Source organism: Vipera ursinii (assembly GCF_947247035.1).
Source record: "Vipera ursinii genome assembly, chromosome: Z".
NCBI lineage: Eukaryota > Metazoa > Chordata > Lepidosauria > Squamata > Viperidae > Vipera > Vipera ursinii.
The window spans coordinates 1,431,327-1,450,985 of record NC_139517.1 but is presented as its reverse complement, the minus strand read 5'-3'; the positions used below and the strand labels follow the sequence as shown (position 1 = coordinate 1,450,985).

Below are 19,659 nucleotides of genomic sequence, written 5' to 3'. Positions count from 1 at the left end.
CTCTGAGCTGGGTGGTTTCCTTGCAGACGTTTCATGACCCAACTAGGGAACATCATCAGTGAAAGAAGGGAATGGAGGGGTTTGAGGAGAGGAGGAGGACGACTGTGGGGGCCCTTGGCGCTCTCTGAGCTGGGTGGTTTCCTTGCAGACGTTTCATGACCCAACTAGGGAACCTCATCAGTGCTAGAAGACAGCGGGAGGAGGAGGAGGAAGAGGAAGAAGAGGAGGAGGGGGAGGGAAGAAGAGAAGAAGGAGGAGGAGGAGGAGGAGGAGAACTAATGGATCCTTGGTGCTCTTTGAGTTGGGTGGTTTCCTTGCAGACGTCTCATGACCCAACTAGGGAACATCATCAGTGCTAGGAGGAGGAGGAGGAGGAGGAGGAGGAGGAGGAGGAGGAGGAGGAGGAGGAGGAGGAGAACTGTGGGGTCCTTGGTGCTCTCTGAGCTGGGTGGTTTCCTTGCAGACGTCTCATGACCCAACTAGGGAACATCATCAGTGCTAGGAGGAGGAGGAGGTGGAGAACTGTGGGGTTCTTGGTGCTCTCTGAGCTGGGTGGTTTCCTTGCAGACGTCTCATGACCCAACTAGGGAACATCATCAGTGCTAGGAGGAGGAGGAGGAGGAGGAGGAGGAGGAGGTGGAGAACTGTGGGGTTCTTGGTGCTCTCTGAGCTGGGGGGTTTCCTTGCAGACATCTCATGACCCAACTAGGGAACATCATCAGTGCTAGAAGGGATGGGGTTTGTGGAGAGGAGGAGGACGACGACTGTGGGATTCTTGGTGCTGAGAACCCACAATTTAGCTTGTCATGGGTTGATTTTTCACTTTGCTGACCTCACGGTATGTTATGTCTACTGCATTCCCAGCCTCTACTAAGAAAGTTACCCAATGAAGAAAAGAAGAAAAAAAAGAGTTCCAGGCAATTATGGACATTTTGTTCTTGATGTATCCAAGTTGGCTTCTGGGTTGACGGAACAATTACAATACAATCCTCTCTAGAGCAGGGCGACTTTTTTTTTTGTCCAAAACAAGTTTCATTTATTACATACAAAAAAAAGGTCATTTCCCAGTAATACAATTTTTTTAAAAAAATACACAAAACGTGCACGCAAGCACCCGAAGGGATCTGTGCTTTAAATAAGGCTGGGTTTCAATCCTAAGATCCCTCCTTTCCTATTCAAATTTGCATTCATCCCTTTCTCCAACCTCCCCCCCACACACAAAAAAAGTTAAAATCTATCCAAGCAAGCAAATGTAAGTCAAGGTAATCTTTCCCCCCCACACACCCACCCCTGCCCCAAAATATGATTTTGCAATAAAAGCCGGGGACATTTTACTGGGAGGAATTAAAAGGACGGGGGTCAAACTGATCGGTATTTTTCAGGGATAGACTTGAATCAAGTGGCCCTCGCTTAACCCGAGGCTTCCCCAGTGAATGTACATATTTACACAACCCAAAGAACTTTTGAAGGCTCCAAGCAGGCCGCCAAGAATTAGTTATAGGGGTTATCGGCTGGGCTGCCCCACGGAGAAGGGGGAGACCCCCTTTGCCTTGGTGAAGTGGGAGGGGTCAAAGTTCACTCCCCCCCATGCCTAGTCTTGTAAACATCTGCCAGACAGCAGATTCCAAATGCCAATTCCTCGGGGTGGGGTGGGGGGTTGGGGTGGTGGTGGAGGAAAACCCCCACTGGTAGTTGGGGGCTTTCTTTAGGATTAACCCAACCCTAGATAAGGGCACCCAGAGGGCGGTGTGTGTGTGTGTCTTGTCCAGTCGGGCCAGTTTATTAAAGGGGAAGAGGTGGGTTCTACCTGGAAAAAATTGAAAATCTTACTAGAGCTTCCTCGATCTCCTTACCTCCAGATCCACCTGACTCCGAACCCTATAATCCCCCGCCGGGAGGGTCAAAGGATTACTGGAGTCTGCCCCTCTCTGACCTTTCCTAGGGGGCAGGCCCAGGAGAAAGGCACACAGGGATGACAACAAGGCCCATTTCACACACACCCGTTTCGGGGCCGACGCCCCGTTCAAATATTAAAATATCTCTCATTAAAATAAGGATCGCTATTTTTTTTTTAAAATAAAATAAAATAAAAACACAACCGTTTCAACTCAATTGCGGAGGAGGAATAATAATTAAAAAAAAACCTCCGAGGGCGTTTTAAAAAGTCTGTGATGCCCAGGTTGGGCGGCAAAATCCGGGCTGTTCCAGGCTCTTGGCAGCTGGCCGGGCATCTAGACGTATTCTCGGCTACTGGGGGGTACGGAGATGGGCTTCCCTGCGGGATACTGGCGGTTCTTGTACCCGGGGTCTGCTCCCGGACACGAGCAGGCGAGCATGCCGCCCCCCAGCAGCGACAAGGCAGACCCTGCCCATCCGAGGAAGATGGAAGGGCCAATTTCGTACCTGGGGGCGCAGAGAGAGACTCATTGTGAGATGGTAGAAAAGGCGGGGTGTGGGTGGGTGTTTGGTGAGGTCCCCACCCCACCCCTAGACCCCCTCCCCACTTCCCTGCCTCTGCAGCGGGGGGTGGGGGAGAAAGGATTTGCTGGGTGTGTGAATTCTAGATGTAAAAGATTCTTCTGCCCGGTGCAGTTACCGGATGCTCTCCGGACACCACCTTGCTCTGACGTTCCCCCCTCCCCAGTTTTTTCTTCCCACCTCGGAAGCAGCAACGGGGCAGCGGGGAAAATGCCAGAGGAGGGGGGGGGTGCAGAGGTGGTCCTCAAAAGGGACGCGCTCCAAAGGGGCGGGGCCAGGGGAAGAAGTCAACCTCGCTTTGCGTCGGGAAGTGTTTGCAAGCGAGATGCACCACATTTGGGGGTGCCGAAGACAGACCCCTTTGCTCTGGAATGGGGGAGTGCGGGGTGTGTGTGTGTCTGGCCGCCCCCTTTCCTCTGGACAACGTACCTTCTATTCAAGGGGGACAGGGGGTTGTAAAAATCTTGGACAATCTTGTTTGCACTCCAGGAACAGGCGACCATGGAAGCCAAACCTAAGTGGGGAAAAACAAAATTAAAAAAAAACCTGGTATTTTGGTTGGATGGTTTTCTTCCCAGAGGAGATGCAAGGCTAGGAAGCGCGGCAGATCAGTTTTATATTTTGGGTGGTTTGCCATTGGGGGACCCGCAGGGCCAGCTTTGGGGCTCGCAACATATTCCGTCGCTAAGCGAGACCGTCTTTAACCGAGCGTTGTCCCCTTTTACGACCTCGCTGGCCGCTGTTGTTCGGTGAATCCTTGCAGTTGGTTGAAGAGGTTAAACTCGGTTGTGAAGCAAATTCGGCTTGCCCCCTTGACTTTTGCACTTCAGAAGGTCGCAAAAGGGGATTTTTTTTATTTTTTATTTTAATTCCATTTATATCCCGCCCTTCTCCGAAGACTCAGGGCGGCTTACAAGCTTAGCAGTAGCCTTCATTCTATGTCTATGCCTGCTTATTAGGGCTTTCACACACACACACCCCAAGCGGCATTATTACAAAGTCAGCTTAATTGCCCCCAACAATCTGGGTCCTCATTTTACCTACCTGGGAAGGATGGAAGGCTGAGTCAACCTTGAGCCTGGTGGGACTCGAACCTGCACTAATTGCAGGCAGCTGGTGTTACTTAAGGAGGCATTAGCCCACTGCTCCACCAAGGCTCTTGGTCAAGGATCACCTGACACCCCCCCCTCCTCCAGGACACTGTGACCATCGTAAGTACGAGTCAGTTGCAAAGCATCTGAATTTTGATCACGGGGGCACGGGAAGGCTGCGACGGTCTTAGGTATGTGTGGGAAACGGTCCTAAGTCCCTTTTTTCAGTGAGGATTGTAACTTTTGAGCTGTCACTAAATGAATTGTCGTAAGTCAAGAATTACCTACAGGTAGATTTGACCTGCTAAACCACGTCAGAATGATTCCTTGTTACGCTTATCTGGCTGGGCAAATCCAGCATTTTGAGGTCGGGAACACTTCAGCGCAAACTCAGAAAATGGGTTAATGGAGGGAGAGGGTACATCCGGCCGTGTGAATTCAGCCGGTAGGCAATAAACCATGGTTAGCAATTTGCTCTATTCTATTCTGCATTCTATTCTGTTCTGTTCTGTTCTCTATTTTCTATTCTATTCTATATTTTATTATTCTGTTCTATTCGATTCTATATTCTTTTCTATTCCTTATTTCTATTCTATTCTAATTATTCTATTCTATTCTATTTCTATTCTACTATTCTGTTCTGTTCTCTATTTACTATTCTATTCTATATTCTATTAATATTTCTATTCTATTCTATTCTAGTTATTCTATTGTATTTGTTCCCTTTCTATTCTACTATTCTATTCTGTTCTGTTCTATTCTATTCTATTCTACTATTCTAGTCTATTTCTATTCTACTATTCTGTTCTGTTCTCTATTTACTATTCTATTCTATATTCTATTATTCTATTCTATTCTATTAATATTTCTATTCTTATTCTATTCTATTAATATTTCTATTCTATTCTAATTATTCTATTGTATTCTATTCTCTTTCTATTCTCTTTCTATTCTTCTATTCTATTCTATTCTATTCTATTCTATTCTATTCTATTCTATTCTATTCTATTCTCCTATCCTATCCTATCCTATCCTATCCTATCCTATCCTATCCTATCCTATCCTATCCTATTATTCTATTCTATTCTATTTCTATCCTATTCTATTATTCTATTCTATTCTATCCTATCCTGTTCTATTCTTTTTTATCCATTCCATTCCAAATAGTCGGGAAGGAGGGAGGGATGGAACTGACCGGTCACCAGCAAGACGATGCCGCCGGTCATGGCGATGCGGGCCTTGGTGGTCTTGTTGTCCTCCCCGCAGCGGGTGCACTTCATGCCCATGGTGGCGATGCCGATGCCGATCACGCCCAGGACGATGGAGATGACCATCAACGCCCGGGTGGCTTGCATGGAAGCTGCATGGAGGAGAAGCGGAAGGTCAGAGGGGAAACGGATTCGGGGAGGGGTGTAGAAATGTAATAAGTCACGATAAGATCAGCTGAGGTGATAGGGAGGACAATGAACCTGTGGAACTGCTGGCCACCAGAAATCGTGGGCGCTCCATCCCTGGAGGTTTTTAAGAAGAGACCGGACAGCCAACTGTCTGAAATGGCACGGGGTCTCCTGCTTGAGCGTGGGGGTTTCGACTAGATGACCTCCAAGATACCTTAAAGGGTTGAGGACGATGCAGCTGGGAGGGTTGATGGGCAGAAAAGGGGGCGCTGGCACTGCTTTCTGGATTACCCAAGCACCCCCTTTTTTGTAAGCTGGTCTGTCCTGACAGCCATGCCCCCCACCCCAGGACTTCCCACGCTGATGGAGAATGGTATACTATAGGGTTTCCTGCCTGAGCAGGGGGTTGGATTAGATGACCTCCAAGGTCCCTTCCAACTCTATGATGATGATGAAATAGTATAGGGTTTCCTGCCTGAGCAGGGAATTGGACTACATGACCTCCAAGGTCCCTTCCAACTCTATTATTATTATTATTATTATTATTATTATTATTATTATTATTATTATTATTATTATTATTATTATTATGTGGTATAGGGTTTCCTGCCTGAGCAGGGAATTGGACTAGATGACCTCCAAGGTCCCTTCCAACACATTATTATTATTATTATTATTATTATTATTATTATTATTATTATTATTATTATCCCAATATCCACCCCTGCACCCCAATACACACCACCAGCCCGCAAGACCCCTCCTTGCATCCAATACCTACCCCAGTACTCCAGAATCCACCCCAGCGCCCCCATACCCATCCCTGGCGCTCCTGGACCCACCCCGATATCTTCCACCAGCACCCCAATAACGGCCGCCAGTCCCCCCCCCTTCTGCACTAAACTCTTCTCCCGAAAGAAGCAGGATCACGATGCCTGCCAGCTGCCCGTCGGAGATCATGCCACCCCGTCAGGGCACAGATCGGAGGGCAGAGGGTTGGTGGGACCACCACCACCACCCTGTCCCCCAGCACAGCAAAGTCCAGGAAGGCAGCGTTTGCTTAGGGGGGGGGGCACACTTTGCAGGCTTTCTGGGCAAACAGAAGGCTTCCGGGCACGCAGGCTGGGGTGTGAAAATGGGCCCGGAAATGCGCCATTTTAGGGAAGGAAGCCGTGTGTGTGTGTGTGTGTGTGTGTGTGTGTGTGTGTGTGTGCGTGTGTGCCCAGGAGCAACAGCCACGGGTGGGGGGCATTGTCCACGCTGAGAGTCGGCTCCACGCTGAGAGTCGGTGAATAAATCCAAATAAATAAATGGAAAAGGGTTTTCCCCCTCTTTTGACGGAAGGAAGGAAGGAAGGAAGGAAGGAAGGTAGGGGGAGGGAGGGAGGGAGAGGAAAGAAGGAAGGAAATAAGAGAGGGGGAGGCAGGAAGGGAGGGAGGAAGGAAGGAAGGAAGGAAAAGAGATGGAGGAATGGAGGAGATGGGAATGGGAGGGAGGGGCGCTAGGAAGGGAGGAAGGAAGAAGGGAAAGAAGGAGGGAGGGAGGAAGGAAAGAAGGGAGAAGAATAGAAGGGAGGGAGGGAGGAAAGGAAGAAGGAGAGGAGGAAGAATAGAAAGGAGGAAGGAAAGAAGAAGGGAGAAGGGAAGGAAGGAAGGAGAAAAAAGGAGAGAGAAAGAAACGAAGGAAAGGAAAGGAAAGAAGATAGAATAAGAGAGAGAGAAAGGAAAGAGAAAAAGGAAAAGAAATATAAAGAAAGAAGGAAAAAGAAAGAGAAAAAAGAGGAAAGAGAGAAAGAAATAAAGGAAAGGAAAAAGAAGAGGAAAGAGAGAGAGAGAGAGAGAAATGAAGGAAAGAAAGGAAAGAGGAAAGAAATAGAAAGAAATGAAGAAAAAGGGAGGAATGGGAGTTGGAAGGCAAGACCAGGACGTAAGGGGGGGCCCCCCCTGGGGACATCCCTGAGCCCCAACCTGGGAGGGGGCCCTCCATTTGGGAGACCCCCCTCCTGCCCTTTCGGAGGGGACGGAGGCGGCCACGTGAGGGCCAGGCGGGGTGAGGGCACCCTGGGTGCCAAGTGAAGCAGCCTGCGGTGACGACAGCCCGGGCGGGCGGGCCAGCCTTACTGGTGCTCCGGGGGTGGGTGGGTGGGGGTGGGTTGTGAGTCATGGCAGCCCAGCCCACCCTGAGGGCACCTGGCCTGCTCTGCAAATTCTCTTTTTCCATTTTTTCCCCCCTTCCGTCTCCACTTATAGCTTTTCTATCCTCTTTTGCGAGCTCCGGGTAATTCGCCTCCCTCCAGAAAAAAACAACCCTGGCAGGTAGGAGAGCTGATAAATTACAGCAAGAAGGTTGGGCGGCTGCGGTAATCCCAGCCAAGGAGGGGGCGTTTGTTTTACCTCCCCTCCCCTCCCGGAGCTCAATGCGGCCGACCCAGGGCTGCCTCCTCCCTTCCCTCCCCCCCCTCCAACAACAATCCTGCAAGGTAGACTGGGCTGGGCGAGGAATAGGCGCAAAGTCCCCAGGAGAGGCCTGGTGCCTGAGTGGGGATTCTTCAACCCAAGTCCAGCCCCAGAACCACTATACCAGCTATCTTTTTTCCTTTTTCTTTCTTTCTTTCCTTCATTTCTTTCTCTTTTCTCTTTCTTTCCCTACTTTTTCTTTCTTCTTTCCTTCATTTCTTTCTCTCTCTTCTTTTTCTTTCTTTTTCTTTTTCTTTCTTTCTTTCCATTTCTTTCTCTTTCCTCTTTCTTTTCCTACTTTTTCTTTCTTCTTTCCTTCATTTCTTTCTCTCTCTTCTTTCTTTCTTTCTTTTTCTTTCTTTTCCTACTTTTTCTTTCTTCTTTCCTTCATTTCTCTCTCTTTTCCTTTTTTTTCTTTTTCCTTCTTTCTTTACATTTCTTTTCCTCTTTCTTTCTTTCTCTCTTTTTTCCTTCCTTCCTCTTTTCCTTCCTTTTTCTCCTTCGTCTTTCCTTCCTTCTTCCTCCATCTTTTCCCTTCCTTCCACCTTTCCTTATATTTCCCTTTCTTTTCCTTCTTTTTCACTTCCTTTTCTTTCTTTCTCTTTTCCCCTTCCATCCCTCCCTGATGCTTGTTCGTGGACTTCTTCGATCCTTTCCTAGTTCTTCTGGCAATATTTACAGTTTAGGGCATTTTTAGATGCTTTGAGGGGCCAACACCAAGAGGGTCCCAAGGCGAGCGGAAAAAATAGGGAGGGTCTTGCCAGGGCCCAGCTGGATGAAGAAGGGGAGGGCCATCGGCTGGCAAAACCCCGGCATAGGTTGGTTTATTGGCTGGTCCCAGCCGGGCTGGCATCAACCAGGCCAAACTGTTTTTATTGCCATATTCACTCATCTTGACCTCACAAACAGCTCTTGACATACGACCACAACGGAGCTTAGAAATTTCAACAGCAAGACAGCTGTGAAGTGAGTTGCGCCCCATTTTACGACCTGGCTTGCCACGGCCGTTAAGGGAGTCGCTGCCGCTGTTCAGCGAGTCACACGGTCGTTAAGCGAACCCGGCTTCCCCCCCGTCGACTTGGCTTGTCAGACGGTCGCAAGACCTCCTCCGCCCCCCCGGGACGCTGCGACCGTCATAAATACGAGTTGCTTGTGCGGAGCGTCTGGATTTTGATCCCGTAAGTGTGAAAAATGGCCCTAAGTCGCTTTTCTCCCCCCCCCCTCCGGTGTCATTGCGACTTCAGTCGCTAAATATAGGGTTTCCTGCCTGAGCAGGGGGTTGGACTAGATGACCTCCAAGGTCCCTTCCAACATTATTATTATTATTATTATTATTATTATTATTATTATTATTATTATTATTATTATTATTGGTTTACTATTTTAATTGCAAGGGACGCGGTGGCTCAGTGGGTTAGGACGCTGAGCTTGTCGATCAGAAGGTCGGCAGTTTGGCGGGTCGAATCCCGAGTGCCGCGTAGCAGAGTAAGCGCCTGTTGCTCCTCCCAGCTTCTGCCCACCTAGCAGTTCGAAAGCACGTAAAAATGCAAGTAGAAAAATAGGGACCACTCCGGTGGGAAGGTAACAGCGCTCCGTGCGCCTTTGGCGTCTAGTCATGCCGGCCACATGACCACGGAGACGTCCTCGGACAAGCGCTGGCTCTTTGGCTTTGAAATGGAGATGAGCACCGGCCCCTAGAGTCGGAAACGACTAACACGCACCTTTACCTTTATTTTAATTGCAATAAAATCTAAAAACCTAAAGTAATTAAAAGAATACCAAACAGACAGGTACAAGGGAAGCAAAGTAGTACACTAGTACTCATGTCAGAATAAGTTTACCATTGAGAATATTTTAAATGACATGGAGGAGGCAAAGTACCTTTGTATGTGCAGGAAATAATAAACTATCACCAATTAAGTTACACCAGAAAGTAGGAAAAACAGCCCGGTACAGAAAAGCAAACGGAAGGGCTGAGTCAGCGGCTTTGAGTTGGGCGGCTCTGGAAATTGAAAAAGTAAAGTAAATTGAGGCAAGGTCAAAAGTAAACTGCAAAATGTAAACTCGTAAAGTAAAAAACTAGAGTGAAAAAGTTCAGGCAGGCCTCGCCTTGCAACAGCTCATTCAGTTTACGATGGCCGCATGTAGCCCGATCCCCTTTTTTTGCGACCTTCTGGCACGCCAAAGTCCAGGGGGAGGCCGGATTCACTTAACGGCCATGTGACTCACTTAACAGCAGCGGCCAGAAAGGTTGTAAAAACGGGGCCCGACTCGCTTAGCAAATGTTGCGCTTAGCAGCGGAAATTTTGGGGCTGATTTTTGCGGTCGTGAGGCGAGGACCGCCTGAAAAGTATAAAGCAAAAGTAAAATGAAAATAAAACAAAAGAAATGGTTGCTTGGGGAAAAATTGCACGGGTAAAAAGCCTTCCTTTTGTCCGCCTCTTTCCGTATTTGACTCCGCAAAGCCAAAATAAATAAGTTAATTCCAAAGTAAAGAAAGACTTGTACTCTTTCTTAAGGACAATCTGATCCTTCCCTTGACAAAGTAAATTACATTCCTTTGCACAGACGCGGCCTTCAGGAGGTGTAAAACTCTGACTTTAAAAAAAAATTGCTTGAGCAGGGGGTCAGACTAGAAGACCTCCAAGGTTCCCTTCCAACTCTTGTTATTCTGTAATTCTTCTTTCCAACCACGGCCACAAACCCTTCCGCTTTGTTCTGCCTCCCATCCTCCTCGGCACCATTTTGCATCCCTTCCGGAAGAACCGGGATTAATCTTGAGTTTCTCCACACGCCACAATCTTGGTTTGGTCGCCCACTTAGCCGCAAATAGGCCACGATGGATGGGTTGATCCATCCTTGTTTCCTAAAAAAAATGGGGAGCCTCCCCAGCGCGCTGCGGTGAGTCACCAGCCTGGCATCCCTCAGCCTAATGGAGATCTCACTCACACACACACACACACACACACACACACACACACACAGAGACAAATGCCAAAATGGCGAAGGTGTCATTTAGTTTCACCTTTGTTCTCTCCTGCAACGGATCCAGGTGGCAAAGTCTAGGCAGCCGTTTGTACACAAGACAACTATAAAGCCGCACCTTGTCTTAACAACCTCATGGAAGGCAGGAAGGAGCCATGAAAAATCCAGTGTGTGTTTGTGTGTGTGTGTGTGTGTGTGTGTGTGTGTTGCGTCCTCCCCACTTCCCAGGAAGCTTTTTTTTATTTCTCTGTCCAATGCACAAGAATCTATCCGTGGGAACAGATAAAGGACAGAAAACGTCCAGGATTCGAACGCACGGTCGTAAATGTGGCAGGTGTGAGGTGCAAGAAAGGGGCGGGGGGGGGACACAAAGCAGGCCCCACCCACCCACACTCAAACCTTGAGGGGCAGCCCCTCCGTGGGTTGTGGCCTAATTGCAGGTCAGAGAAGAAAATGGGAACCAAACATCCTCGAATTAATTCATCAACGGTTCAAGTTGAAATTAAACAGGAGCACCTGGATTTTATTTAATTTTTAATCCCTGGATTTAATCCCTTCCTCGTTATCTCAGCCATAGTAACGAGGGGGGGGCAGTTCCCAGCTTGTAGCACAAAGCCTGCCCCCCCATGAGAGTTGAAGCCCCTCCCGCTGATAGGTTTTAGGATATTGTAAACTATAGACTCCAGAAGATGGTAGAGGACAGGAAGGCCTGGAGGAACGTTGTCCATAGGGTCGTGATGGGTCGGACACGACTTGGCAGCTGACAACAACAAAACTATAAGGAGGGACGCAGTGGCTCAGTGGGTTAGGACACTGAGCTTGTCGATCAGAAGGTCGGCAGTTTGGCGGGTCGAATCCCGAGTGCTGCGTAGCAGAGTGAGCGCCTGTTACTCGTCCCAGCTTCTGCCAACCTAGCAGTTCGAAAGCACGTAAAAATGCAAGTAGAAAAACAGGGACCACTCCGGTGGGAAGGTAACAGCGTTCCGTGCGCCTTTGGCGTCTAGTCATGCCGGCCACATGACCACGGAGACGTCCTCGGACAAGCGCTGGCTCTTTGGCTTTGAAACGGAGATGAGCACCGGCCCCTAGAGTCGGAAACGACTAGCACGCATGTGCGGGGGAACCTTTACCTTTAAACTATAATGATAAGACAAAGGGTTTGTGTGTCATAAACATAGCTACGTATCTAAGACTAAAGTCTTACCTTATTTTTTGGGGGGGAGGGGTATAAGGACATCTGTTGATCATCTCTCTTCTGCTTGGGAAGGGGTTGGACTGGAGGACCCCTGGGCTCCCTTCCAACTCTATTCTTGTGTTCTGTTGTTCTTTCTATGGTCCCGTGCTTTCATCCCACCAAGCGCAAAGAAACTCCAGCATGGTATAGGATCTCCTGCCATGGGGGTGGGTAGGTTGGACTAGAAGACCTCCAAGGGTCTCTTCCAAATCTATCTATCTATCTATCTATCTATCTATCTATCTATCTATCTATCTATCTATCTATCATTCATCATCTCTCTCTTTCATATCCATTCACCGTATCAATCCATCCTACCTGTCTATCTGCCTGCCTGCCTATCTCTGTCTACCTATCCACCCATCCATCCTTTTTCCACCCTGGAAAATTTTATGTACAATATCTACATATGTATCTACCTATCATCTATGTCTGTCTGTCATCTATCCATCCATCCATCTTCCATATATATAAATATCATCTCTCTCTCTCTATCCATCCATCTTCCACCCATTTGGTGGGTGCAGTGGAGCCTTGGTGGAGCAGTGGGCTAATGCCTCCTTAAGTAACACCAGCTGCCTGCAATTAGTGCAGGTTCGCATCCCACCAGGCTCAAGGTTGACTCAGCCTTCCATCCTTCCGAGGTAGGTAAAATGAGGACCCAGATTGTTGGGGGCAATAAGCTGACTTTGTAATAATGCCGCTTGGGGTGTGTGTGAAAGCCCTAATAAGCAGGCATATACATAGAATGAAGGCTACTGCTAAGCTTGTAAGCCGCCCTGAGTCTTCGGAGAAGGGCGGGATATAAATGGAATTAAAATAAAATAAATAAAATTTATGTATCTATATATGTATTTACCTATCATCTATCTACGTGTATGTCTCTGTGTGTGTGTCTATCCATCCATCCATCCATCTTCCACCTATTTTATGTATATATGTTGTTGTTTTTATATATTATCCCGGAGTTCAACTGTTTTTCTCAACATATATGTATCTACCTATCAACTATCATCTATCAATCATTTGTCTATCATCTAACAACATCATCTTTTATCTTCCTATCATCTACCCATCTATCTATCTATCTATCCATCCAATCCACCTATTATCCATCTATTGATCTACCCTCTTTCTTTTTTCATCTGTTCCCTATCACCTGTCTATTTTTAAAAGCACCTGTATTTTAAAATCCTGTATGTAACAATTCCTGGCAATAATCCAGCAGAAAACCTGGCCTTGTGGGGAAGGGGGGAGGAAAAGGACCCCCCCCAGTCGCAGGCTTTCACCCCTAGCCCAACCCAGCCCCCCCCCCCCCGCAGCTAGTGCTTTTAAAACGAACTTTGCTAGTTTCATCCTTCCAAAGATGGCTCGACTTCCGGCTCGGTCCCACCCTTCCCTTGTCCCACGGGGCCCCGGTGGCAAGGTGACATCACCCCTCCCCTGAGGCAGGTGTGCCAGTAATTGCATTTGGGCACAAGGTCATCACACACACACACACTCAGAGCCAAGCAACGGTTATCTGAACAAAGACAAGCAAGCGTGTCGTTTCGATGAAACCGTTGGAGGAGCAGAAAATAAAAGGACAGCCTTGGTGCCTGGTGTGTGCTTGTGTTTGTGTGTGTGTAAAGGTCGAAGGAGGAAGTGTGTAGAACTAGGATTCCTGGATTTAAGGAGGGGTCCTCACTGCCTTTTCCGTGGACCCCCAATTCCTCCACTTTCTTCTTACACGCACTTCAAATGTTTGTTTAGTCCACATTTTCAGCTCCAAAAACCCTGATTTTTTCTTTTCTTTTCACCACCCTTTTGCAAAAAAAAACAACAACAACACAACGCAAAACACCATTTTTCTAACACACCCCTTTTCTGAAAAGGACGCCCGCTTTTGTGAGCTTGGGGAAGAGTCCCTGCCAGTGTAAACCAACATGTTACATCTCTGCGCCTAGTTCCCAAGCTCCCTCCTGGCCCAAGAGTCCAGATTTCCAGCTGTGGACCACATCTGTGAAGTGGGCCCAGGATCCCCCCGCGCCCCCTCCCCAAACCCAGCGCTTCCCCAGCTCCCCACCCCTGCCCTGTCCCTGCCCCTAATCTGGCTGGCTGACCCCAAAGTTGCCTTTATCCCAGAAAGTAAACTTGGTTTGTTTTCTCAAGTAATGAAAGCGATAAGCTATCAAACGCACACTTTGGTTTTATAAACAGAGATGAGAAATTTCAGGATGGAGAAAAATCACTAGGTAATTCTAGCCCAACGGGCGATGGGCATCCTGGCACCCAAGTGTGCCCAGGAACTATGTCCGTTTCTCCCCCACCTTACCACCCCAATTTTCACTTCCTCTCCTGCTCACCGGGAAGCCCCGGAGACCAAATTTTACACACCTTGTGAGTTCATCCCCTTTCCGACATGCATATCCAAACATTGCTCCATTCTGGAAACCGTCCAAACGCAAATTTCCTCATTCTGGGCCAGACATTGTCTCGCCAAGCAAACCAGAAAACTTGCTGAGGTCTCCCACTTTGCAAAACATCTTAAGAGGTTCTGCAAAATCGAAGCCCCTTTTCCAAGCAAGGGGGGGGGAGGTAGAAACGCCCCAAGGTGACGGCGGGAAAAGGGCCGTCCGTCAATTCGGCCCTTTTGAGTCTTCTGGTCTGCCCCTTTTTGCTTTCCTGTCTTAATTTACTGTTAATTTACTTTAATTTACTTCATTTACTGTTTTTACTTCCTTTTATCTTACATTATTTCATCTGGCTGTTTTTATTGGATGCGATTGTTTTCGATTCACTTTTTCGATTTTGGCTTGGATTTGACTATTTTGATGGGATTTGATGGTTTTTAATTCAATTTTCTATTTTTATTAGATTGGACTATTTTAATTGGATTTTACTGTTTTTATTTGATTGCATTTGACTATTTTGGTTGGATTCGATTATTTTTAACTCCTTCTGTTTTTTATTGGATTTGACTATTTTGATGGGATTTGATGGTTTTTAATTCACTTTTCTATTTTTATTAGATTGGACTATTTTGATGGGATTTGACTATTTTGATTGGATTTGATTATTTTTAACACACTCTTCTAGTTTTATTGGATTTGACTATTTTGACGGGATTTGATGGTTTTTAATTCAATTTTCAATTTTTACTTTTTGACTATTTTGATTGGATTTTACTGTTTTTATTTGATTGGATTTGACTATTTTGATTGGATTCGATTATTTTTAACTCCCTCTTCTGTTTTTTATTGGATTTGACTATTTTGACGGGATTTTGATGGTTTTAAATTCAATTTTCTATTTTTATTAGATTTGACTATTTTGATTGGATTTGATTATTTTTAACTCACTCTTCTAGTTTTATTGGATTTGACTATTTTGACGGGATTTGACTGTTTTTAATTCACTTTTCTATTTTTATTAGATTTGACTATTTTGATTGGATTTGACTGTTTGGATTGGATTCGATTGTTTTTAATTCACTTTTCTATTTTTTACTTGATTTGACTATTTTGATTGGATTTTATTATTTTTATTTCATTTCATTAGTTTTATTTCATTTCATTAGTTTTATTTCATTTTATGGTTTGTCGTAGAGTCAGCCAGGTGTTCAGACTCGATTTTCTGTACCTATCAAGTCCTTCCAAGGACCTGGGAGAGGCAAGTGTGGGCGTTTGATGGCTTTACAGATTTTATCTCTCTTTATTCTTTTTATTTCTATTTTGTTTTTAATCTCATTTTATTGTTTTTACTTCTATTTTACTTTTATTTCACTTTATTCTTTTTTACCTCTATTTTGTTTTTCATTTTTTAAATTTGTTTTGTTTTTATTTCATTTTATTCTTTTTGCTTCTATTTTACTTTTATTTTGCTTTATTCTTTTCACTTCTGTTTTACTTTTATTTCATTTTATTATATTTATTTCTATTTCCATTTTATTATTTTATTTTAACAGGCCAACAAAGCTACAGCACAAGCTGAGCAGGGGCAAAAAAATAAATAAATAAAAATCTGATTTTGGAGTTGGCACCCAATTCCGTCCCACTGCATTCCATTCTCAGGTTAAAAACAACAAAAGTGCAAATAAAATCTTAAAATTCTTTGGCAAAGAAACACCCACATAAGAGGGGGAGCTGGACCGAGGAGAGAACTGCGCCGGGCAGACGGGATCCTCCCAACAGCACTTTACATGATGCCATATTCAGAAAAACCAAGCTTGTGAGGGAGTCTCCGTGCAGTGCCATTTGGGACCGGGAGTTGCTGAGGATGATGGTCTATTTTTCATTCAGGAGAAAAACCACCCAATCTTCCAATTTTGGGAGAAACGCTTCGAGCTCCTGTTGATATTTCCCAGACTTTGCGGAGTTATTTTACCAACTTTAATATTGTTCCCCAGCCGCTCCCCAGCTACACATTTAAGAAGTACATCAATAAACAAAATCCAGCCCATTCAGAATCCCAGCAGCCGCGTTCGTTTTACACAGAGTATCCTCAATTTCGGCAACCTTTGGAGATTGCGGTAGCCCCGTGTGAAAACCTGGCCAGTTACTGGAATAAATTGGTTGTTGTTGTTGTTGTTTTAACACTTTGGGGCTACAAAGCAGCGTTTCTCAAAGTTGGCCATTTTAAGACTGGTGGACGTCAACTCCCAGAATTCCCCAGCCAGGCTGGGGAATTCTGGGAGTTGACGTCCACCCGTGGTACAGTTGCCCAGGTTGAAAAACACTGCTCAAATTTGCTGCCTGAACTCAGCTTTAATTTGGCACAAGTGGGGAGGGGGGGGTCACCTGGATTTTTCAGCACCCTCACCTGTGATTTGCCCCACCCACCCACCCACACACCCCAGCCAGGTGTGTTACGCCGAGGGTCCCAGGCCTGGGAAAAGGGAGAGTCCAGCCCCACAACCTTTTCTGCAAGAGAACAAGCAAATTCTTCTCTTCCGTCCCCCTCCCTCCCTCCCTCCTTCCTTTCTGCCCCACCTCTTTCAAAGGTCTCTGGGGGGGGTGCGCAACGGATGAAAGTCATCCTGCCTTTGAAGGTGTGGCTGGCTGGTCAGGAGGGGGGGAGGGAGGGGAGAAGGCCCAAGAAACTGACCCAACCAGACCGGGCAGTTTTTTAGAAGAAAGAAAAAAAAGAGAGAGAGAGAGAGAGAGAGAGAATTAGAGAAAGAAAGAAGGAAAGAAAGAAAAAGAAAGAAAGAAAGAGAGAGAGAATTACAGAAAGAAAGAAAGAAAGAAAGAAAATTAGAAAGAAAAACAAAAAAAAGAAAAAGAGAAAGGAAGAAAGAAAGAAAGACGAAGGAGAGAAAAAGAAAGAAAGAAGGAAAGATGAAGGAGAGAAAGAAAGAAAGAAAGAAAGAGAAAGAAAGAAAGAAAGAAAGAAAGAAAGAAAGAAAGAGAAAGAAAATTAGAGAGAGAGAGAAAAAAAACCCCGAAAAAGTGGAGGGTCTTCCGGAAAAAAAGAAAGAAAGAAAGAAAATGAGATAAAAGCAGAATTTAACGGGGGAACAGGTGCTTGGAAAAGTTCCAAAGAAGGGGAGATGCGGGGGGGGGGGGGGAGCGACTGTTTGGGGAAGGAGGGGCCGGGTGTGGTTTTTTTTTGTGTGTGTTTTTTTGTGTGTGTGTTTTTTTTTTGCAAAGCTAATCTGTTTTAAACCAGGAATTAGGTTTTTTTTTAAAAAAAAACCCACACACCTTGGAAGTCCCACCGGAGCCCCGCCTAGCTGGAAAGCCCTCCAATCTTAGTTTAAGGCATCTCCAAAGCCTCCGGGATTTTGAGCCAGCCGGGAGATAAGGGATCCTGTCGAAATATTGGGGTGGGGGATGGGGGTGGGAGACTAGAAACAGGGCGTGCAAGAGGGGAGGGGGCTCGTTTCCCGGGCCGCCGTCTCCTCCCGGTTCACACGACCCTCAGAATCGGAGAAGGAGCTACGTCGGCCCAGGGGAAAAGAGGTGGAGACGCGGGTTGGCTGAAAAGTTGCGTGTATCCTTCTCGCCCACCCACCCACCCACCCACCCTGGCCAAGCAAAGAAAGTGCCGTCCGCTGGAGGGGACGGGGGCCATTTTGAACGGGCGGCTGGAACCCAGGAGAGCCAAAGTGCTCCGGGGCGCGCACAGAGCGCCCTCCGTTTCCCCGTCCCCCAAAACCCGCAAAAAAGCCCCCCCGTGCTTCCTCCCCCAGAGCCTCCGCGGTCCCTCCCGGACCCGATCCGAAGCCTCCTTCTTCCCCGCGTGTTTCCCCCCCCCACCGGTGTAAAAAAAACCAAGGGGTTTTTTTCTTTCTGCCTCTCTCTCTCTCTCTCTCTCTTTCTCTTTTGCCCTGGCCACGCGTGTTTTTCCCCCCACCGGTGTATTAAAAAAAAGGAGGGGCTCCCTTCCGACCGCGCACCCCCCCCCACCTCGGGTCTCTCTTTCTCTGCCCCGGACACGCGTGTCGGGCCAAGGCGAGGGGAGAGGCGAAGGCGGCGCCCGCGGGCGAGCTTTTTTCCCCCGGCTCCCACGCGTGGGCCGCGGCAGGGAAGGAGTCGGCGGGCGAAGGCGCGGCCCGCCCGGGCAGGTAGCCCGACAGGTGTGTGCCCGACAGGTGTGTGGCTCCCGTTGCCCCCCCACCCCACGCGCGGGACCCCCCCCTCACCGTCCAGGGCCAGCATGGAGTCGTAGACCTTGCACTGGAGCTGGCCGGTGCTCTGCCAGACGCAGTCCATCCAGAGGCCCGCGTAGAAGGCCTGGGCGGTGATGATGCTGCCGTCGGCGAAGGAGGAGACCCGCCACTGGGGCAGCACGGTGGCCGTCAGGTGGGCGATCAGGCCGAGCAGGGCCAGCACGAAGCCCAGCAGCTGCAAGCCGGAGTTGGCCATGGCGGGACCTGCTGCTACCGCCTCTACCTGCGCGCCAGGTGAGCGCACCTGGATTTATGCCCTGGGCGGCGGCCGAGGGAGGGAGGGGCCGGAGGGAGGGAGGGAGGGGGAGGGTCCGGAGTCAGGCCGCTTCCTGGAAAGTCCCTCTCTTCCTCCTCTCCTTCCGGCTTTCTCCTTCCTTCCTTCCTTGGTTTCTGCTTTCTTCTCTCCCTTCCTCCTTTTCTCTTTCGCGTTTCCCTCCTTCCCTCTTTTCTCTCCCGTTTCTCTTTCCTTCCTTCCTTCTCTCTCTTGTTCCCTTCCCACCTTCCCCTCCTCTTTCTCTTTCCTTTCTTTCTTTTGCTTCCTTCCTCTTTCCTTCCCTTTCCTCTTCCACCCCATTTCTTTTCTTCCTTTCCTTTTTTTCTTTTTCCTTTTTCCCTCCTCCTTCCCTTCCCTCCATTCTCTTCTTCCCCTTCCTTTTCTTCACTTTTTCTTTCTTTCCTTTTTTCCCCTTCCCGTTCTTTCCTTCTCTTCCTCTTTCCTTCCTTTTTCTTTCCCTTTCTCTCCTTCCTTCCTTCCTTCCTTCCTTCCTTCCTTCCTTCCTTCATCTTCTTTCCCTCCCTCTCTCCCTCCCTTCCTCTCTTCTCCCTCCCTCCTTCCTTCCTTCCTTCCTTCCCCTCTCTTCTTTCCCTCCCTCTCTCCCTCTCTCCCTCCCTCCCTTCCTCCCTTCCTCTCTTCTCCCTCCCTCCTTCCTTCCTTCCTTCCTTCCTTCCTTCCTTTCTTCATCTTCTTTCCCTCCCTCTCTCCCTCTCTCCCTCCCTCCCTTCCTCCCTCCCTCCCTCCTTCCTTCCTTCCTTCCTTCCTTCCTTCATCTTCTTTCCCTCCCTCTCTCCCTTCCTCCCTTCCTCTCTTCTCCTTCCTTCCTTCCTTCCTTCCTTCCTTCCTTCCTTCCTTCCTTCCTCACGGACTCAGTTACAATGGCAATACGCACCTCCCTGAGAGACCCGAATAACAAATTAGGGAGAGCTTCTGATAGTAGAAGTCTATCGGTGTAGTTACTAAGAGTCAAAAATGACTTGATGGCAGATCATCAATAAACAATCAACCTGGCTAGTCTCCACCATGGTTTACTGGGTGCTCCTAACCGTAGCCCAGCGTGGGAATCGCCAGAGTTCCTGCAGCCACAAGGCT

At 47.6% G+C, this 19,659-nt stretch overlaps 1 protein-coding gene across 1 annotated transcript; it reads right to left on the bottom strand.

Annotated features, from left to right (window-relative positions):
• Positions 1-828: 828 nt before the first annotated feature.
• LOC310649402 (claudin-7-like) lies at positions 829-18,945 on the bottom strand. Its single transcript, XM_083377801.1, has 4 exons — positions 18,267-18,945; positions 4,765-4,929; positions 2,908-2,992; positions 829-2,403 (listed from the first exon to the last, which is right to left on the bottom strand). Exons 1-4 carry the CDS (start codon positions 18,487-18,489, stop codon positions 2,232-2,234), a joined length of 645 nt encoding a protein of 214 aa, XP_083233927.1. The 5' UTR covers positions 18,490-18,945; the 3' UTR covers positions 829-2,231.
• Between the last annotated feature and the right edge of the window lie 714 nt (positions 18,946-19,659).